The sequence below is a fragment of the Primulina tabacum genome, chromosome 9, assembly GCF_025594145.1.
Source record: "Primulina tabacum isolate GXHZ01 chromosome 9, ASM2559414v2, whole genome shotgun sequence".
Taxonomy (NCBI): domain Eukaryota; kingdom Viridiplantae; phylum Streptophyta; class Magnoliopsida; order Lamiales; family Gesneriaceae; genus Primulina; species Primulina tabacum.
In genome coordinates, this window is record NC_134558.1 from 38,177,353 (window position 1) to 38,182,688 (window position 5,336).

At 30.7% G+C, this 5,336-nt stretch overlaps 1 protein-coding gene across 1 annotated transcript; it reads left to right on the top strand.

Annotated features, from left to right (window-relative positions):
- LOC142556710 (transcription factor MYB102-like) lies at positions 1-1,430 on the top strand. The gene is made up of 3 exons (XM_075668194.1): positions 1-239; positions 340-481; positions 585-1,430. Exons 1-3 carry the CDS (start codon positions 107-109, stop codon positions 952-954), a joined length of 645 nt encoding a protein of 214 aa, XP_075524309.1. The 5' UTR covers positions 1-106; the 3' UTR covers positions 955-1,430.
- The last annotated feature ends 3,906 nt before the right edge of the window (positions 1,431-5,336 follow it).

The window sequence follows — 5,336 nt, forward strand, 5'->3', positions numbered from 1 at the left end:
CTCAGTTCCCATATTCCTGAATTATTCACACATAGAATATGATCTCTCCACTTCTCTCCTATCTTTCAAGCTAAATCATATTTCCAGCTTTACCTTAATTTCTGCTATGGGAAGAGCTCAATGCTGTGACCAGAATGGGCTCAAAAAGGGACCGTGGTCACAAGAAGAAGATCAGAAACTCCTTGATTATATTCAGAAACATGGCTATGGAAACTGGAGAACTCTTCCAACTACTGCTGGTTAGCTTCTGGATCTCTAGCTATACCCTTTATGGAATTATAATGGAAGAGGATTCTTGAATTAATTAATAGCTAGGGTTCTGTGGTATGTTTGTTGCAGGGCTGCAACGATGTGGAAAGAGCTGCCGCTTGAGGTGGACTAATTATCTCCGGCCTGACATTAAAAGAGGGAGATTTTCATTTGAAGAAGAAGAGACCATTATTCATTTGCATAGCATACTTGGCAACAAATACGTAGCGACGTATATATATTCGTGAACTAGTTATATTTATAACTAAGTCGCGTAAATTTCACGAGTCCTCATATTTGCTTGTGTGGGCTTCGTTAAACAGATGGTCTTTGAGTGCTGCTCGACTTCCTGGAAGAACCGACAATGAAATCAAGAACTACTGGAACACGAACATAAGAAAAAGGCTGCTACGGATGGGAATTGACCCCGTGACACACAACCCACGTCTTCAACTTCTTGATCTCTCAACAATCATAAACTCATCGATGTGCAACAATTCACCAACCCAAATGAATTTTCCAAGGTTATCAGGGTTGCAACCTCGTTGTAACCCCGATTTGTTAAGATTCGCTTCTTCTCTTTTCTCTTCCCACAGCCATACCCAAGATTTTCCGATGCAAAACCAGATGATCAGCAATAGTCAAACTCCACCACCTTTAATGGAAACTTCAGTTGATCAAGATGTTGCTGTGTTTCCCGATTAATTTGTTGATACTAATTACCTCGATACCTCATTCTCCGTTCATGATTTTCAACAAAATCCAGCTGGATATGGAATGCCTTCTGCTTTGACAGGAGGGTATGTGCCGGTGCTCAACGATGAGTATTATGTATCTGGTGACCCCCCATTTGTAGACCCGATTCCATCATCAGCGACTTCAAATTTTCAACCTCATTGCAGTAACAGGTCTCGGGACGTTCCAGTTCATTTTGTCAAATATGTCACCTCTTTCGCCGAGCCCGACTCCATATTGAATTCGAATTCTACACATGTTAACATCTGTAGCAGCACAGAAGATGAAACGGAGAGTTATTACAATAGCATGTTGAAGTTTGAAATTCCAGATAGTTTCAATGTTAATGATTTCATGTAATTTCATGATCAATAACTTAAATAAACGAATATATGTATTTTTTGTATGAATCATCTTGTTTCATGTATAACAATGAATAAGCCAGCCTTTACTATTTCTCTACTGTTTCATACATTACCATTAATGATGCATGTCGGGAAAACCCCCGTTTGTTTTTAGTGTTTTTTGCTTCATTATACAAAATATTAATTTTTACATGCATGTTAAATTAATTATGCCGTCTTATTTTCTGTGGAATCGACCCACATCATCAAATCCTTAACCGATATAACATATATACCAAAAAAGGAATATTAAATATAAATTTAGTACGTAGCAGCAGATTTTAATATTATAAGATCTATTGTGACCTTATCTTTGCAAAAGGTTATTAAGGTTTAATTTCTTTGATCCTCCCCAAAAGAGAAACCTGTGGCAGCGCGCCACCGTGAGTTGGCGGGGTTTGAAAATGTGACACGTGTATAAGCCAACTGTAACCCGACTGTCAACACACGGACTAATAATAAAAGTAACAGTTGCATGGTGGTAGAAGTGCCTAGGGTTTTGACTTAAGACGAAGCACGTGGCAATCTGGGTTTGTTTCAACCTACCCGTGCAGGCACTGCCTGCACGGGCAATGAACGGCCCGGATCACTCCACATGAGTGATCCGGGCCCACCTCCATGTAAAAAAAAAAATAAATTGGCTCGAAAAAATTCGAGCCGTTGGATCGATCCCTGCAGGCAGTGCCCGCAGGGGTAGGGTCGACCGAACCGGCAATCTGCAAGTGGACATGGATACCATAATTTAGTCCAAAGTTTAAAGATTTCATGAATAAAACATGTCATATACAACAGTTATATTTCTAATTCATTCCAAACGTTTATGATATGATGCATCAGATATTTCGTGAGTGTGCAATTTTTCTGTTCGAAATTATTTTGTGATTCCGAGCAATTAAAGAGGCTAGCTAGAGTCAAACTTTGTGAATGCGCCTGCACGTAGTTCAAATATTGCCATCTAAACCGTTCCAATTTCGTAAGAACATGGTAGCCTCAGTATCGTAAGTGTGTGTGTGTGTATATATATATATATATATAACATTCATAAACATAATTTTCCATTTCCAATCAAATTAATTTTAATTATTAACTTTCTTACACAGTTAACTATTTTAATTTGTTATTTTAAGACAAGTAATATAACTAAAAAATTATAACATAAGTACTGGATTAATATTAAAAGTTAAGTATGAGCAAAATTGACTTGTTTATTCGTAAAAAAAACTTTTCAAGAATATATGACCATTGTTAATTAAATGTTTTGTGTAAACCGCCATACAAATGAAATGTCAACGAGATATTGATGTCAGCGGAGAGGCACATCACGATCATTCGATAGAGAAAAAGAAGAAGAAATTCAAAACACATCATTTTCTGGGCTCGACCGACCAGAGAAAACGCAGTTCAAGAGTTTGGGAATACTGATAAATGTTGTGATTTCGTCTTAAAAGTTCGTCTCCGATTTTGTCAACTTCCCGTTGATATTTCGATTGTATTACATTGCGGTCGTTGGAAATCTATATATATATATATATATATATAAAAGAAGAGTTTTTGCCAAAAATAGTAATTTTTCGCCAAAATGTCATTTCTAAAAAAGAAAAAATTCATTATGAATATTGATATATGTGTACTGCAATAAATGATCACTTCAATTATTGTTTGCATTGATTATATCAATTAATTTAATTCAATTTTGAATTTAATTAATTTTTATATTAATTCAAATGTAATTTTATGTATTATATGTTTTTTATTTTTTACTCAAATTAAAACTAAACTCTATTAAAAACATAAATTATATTAAAAATTTTGCATTGATTATATCAATCAGTTTAATTAAAAACTGTATAAATAAATTTAAAATACAAATGATTGCGATGTTCAATATCACTCATTAGGTAAATCATTAAAAAATAAATTTTTCTGTTTTAAATAATTTCTGCTCAAATAAAAAGAAATACAAGATTTAATTAGTTTATTTAATTTTTTTAAAAAAAATTGGTTGAGTGTCAAAAGTTATCACTATAATAAGGTTTTCCAATGAACATTAATTTACCATTTAATAATCATAAATTTTTTTATCTCAAATACATATTATTTCGAAATTACCTTAATTCGAAAGAATTAATGCGTTGTAATTTTCTTCCAAAACCATTTGTATATTGTATATCTTGAATTGTCTTCTTAAAAATTCAAATAAGATAGCACAAAAAAATTAAAAATATAGATTCAAAAGAGTTTCAAATGGACATTAAATTACTCTCAATAAACATGTATATTACCCTCAATAATCAGAAATTTTTGGCACTCAATGCATGCAATTCGAGATTTCCATAATTTGAAAGAGTTAATGTATGATATAATTATGTCAAAAGCATCAAATATATAATTATCGTCCCTTGGGATATCTTATTTGAATTTAAAATTATAAATAATGCAATATTGCATATTATATTAGAAATCAATTTTCTTCTATTTATCTTACTAAATTTATCTACTTCAAAATTGAATTTTGAAATGACTCCTCTTTTCAGCACCATATATGAGTTGAATCATTTCAAGATGTAATGTTCGTTTAAATTTAGATTTGTTCGTTGTTATGAACTATCTACATATGGAAACAACGAGAACAACAAGACACTTTGAAATCTGTCTTTCATAATCGAAAAGTAAAAAATATTATTCATCTATTTGTACAAAATTTTAATTAATACGTATTACTAATGTGATAATTTTCTTCTATATTACAAAGTTTACGGATACATGATAGTATAAAATTTTCCGTAATGGAAATGATTAAACTAATTCTAAAGAAAGTAAGCATCTTATTATAAGACATCTTATAAAATTTATTGACATTGGTTTGGAATACACATAATAAATGTTAATTAAATAACTTTTCTGATTTATACATAATTTACTTATGATCACGTGTTTCATTTTTCTTTCGGAATAATAGGCTGTTGTGTATATTATGAAAAGATTTTGTAAATAAAATATCAACCCATTTGGATAAAGATATTGATGAAACAATTATTGTTATCATTCAAATGTGTCAAACACGTGTCATGTCACAAAATTCTTTGTGAATGTAGATTTAGACGAAATTACTGAAATTTTTAAAAAGTATTTCTCATTAATTTTATTGAATGTGATTTAAAAATATTTTTTTTATCACATGTTAAAAAATAATAATATATAGCTTCTCGAAACTTAAAGAATTAAATATGTATTAAGGTTGGGTGTCGACATCAATACACTAAATACGATAAACATCATGTCATTGCCTTAGGCTAACACAATCTAAAATTTTGAGATATGATAGTGATTATTAGCCAAAAAAATTAATCGACATGCGTAATATTTAATAAAATTTTTTAAAATTACCGAAAAATAGTATTTATTTTTATTTTTTATAATTATATTATTTATTTATTTTCGCTAATTTTAATAATATTATCTCGTGCATCGCACGGGTGAAATACTAGTTATTATAAATTAAATCATCTTGCAGCAGTTCATTACAGGGAAATTAAACAAATCATTAAATTAAATTGTACCAAAGAACGAATTTTCACGCGATATATAAACTTATATGATCATTTTAAAAAATACAAAAATAACAATCCTTATAATTTATATTGCATTATAATATATATAAATAAGAAGTGCAGAATAAATATATGTTGCGTCATTAATATCATCAATAAATAACGATATCACTTCAAATTTATTAAAAATCTATAAAAAATTAATTTTAATATGATATTTATCCACAATCATTTGATATTTACTAGTAATTTTATCCTCGCCCCTAAAAGGGCATTTTGAAATATCATAAGAGAAAAGGTCAAACACAGCTCAAGTCACAAGACTAAAAATTGAACCCGTAAAGGTCGGGGATCCGACCCGATTAGGACTCACTACATTCGTCGTCGTCCTTTCCTT

Bases quoted from the DNA above. Each gene is read 5' to 3' on its own strand.
- LOC142556710 (XM_075668194.1), top strand. From the start codon at position 107: ATGGGAAGAGCTCAATGCTGTGACCAGAATGGGCTCAAAAAGGGACCG. The intron at 240-339 runs GTTAGCTTCTGG...TGTTTGTTGCAG, and splicing joins AACTCTTCCAACTACTGCTG to GGCTGCAACGATGTGGAAAG. The intron at 482-584 runs GTATATATATTC...ATGGTCTTTGAG, and splicing joins GGCAACAAATACGTAGCGAC to TGCTGCTCGACTTCCTGGAA.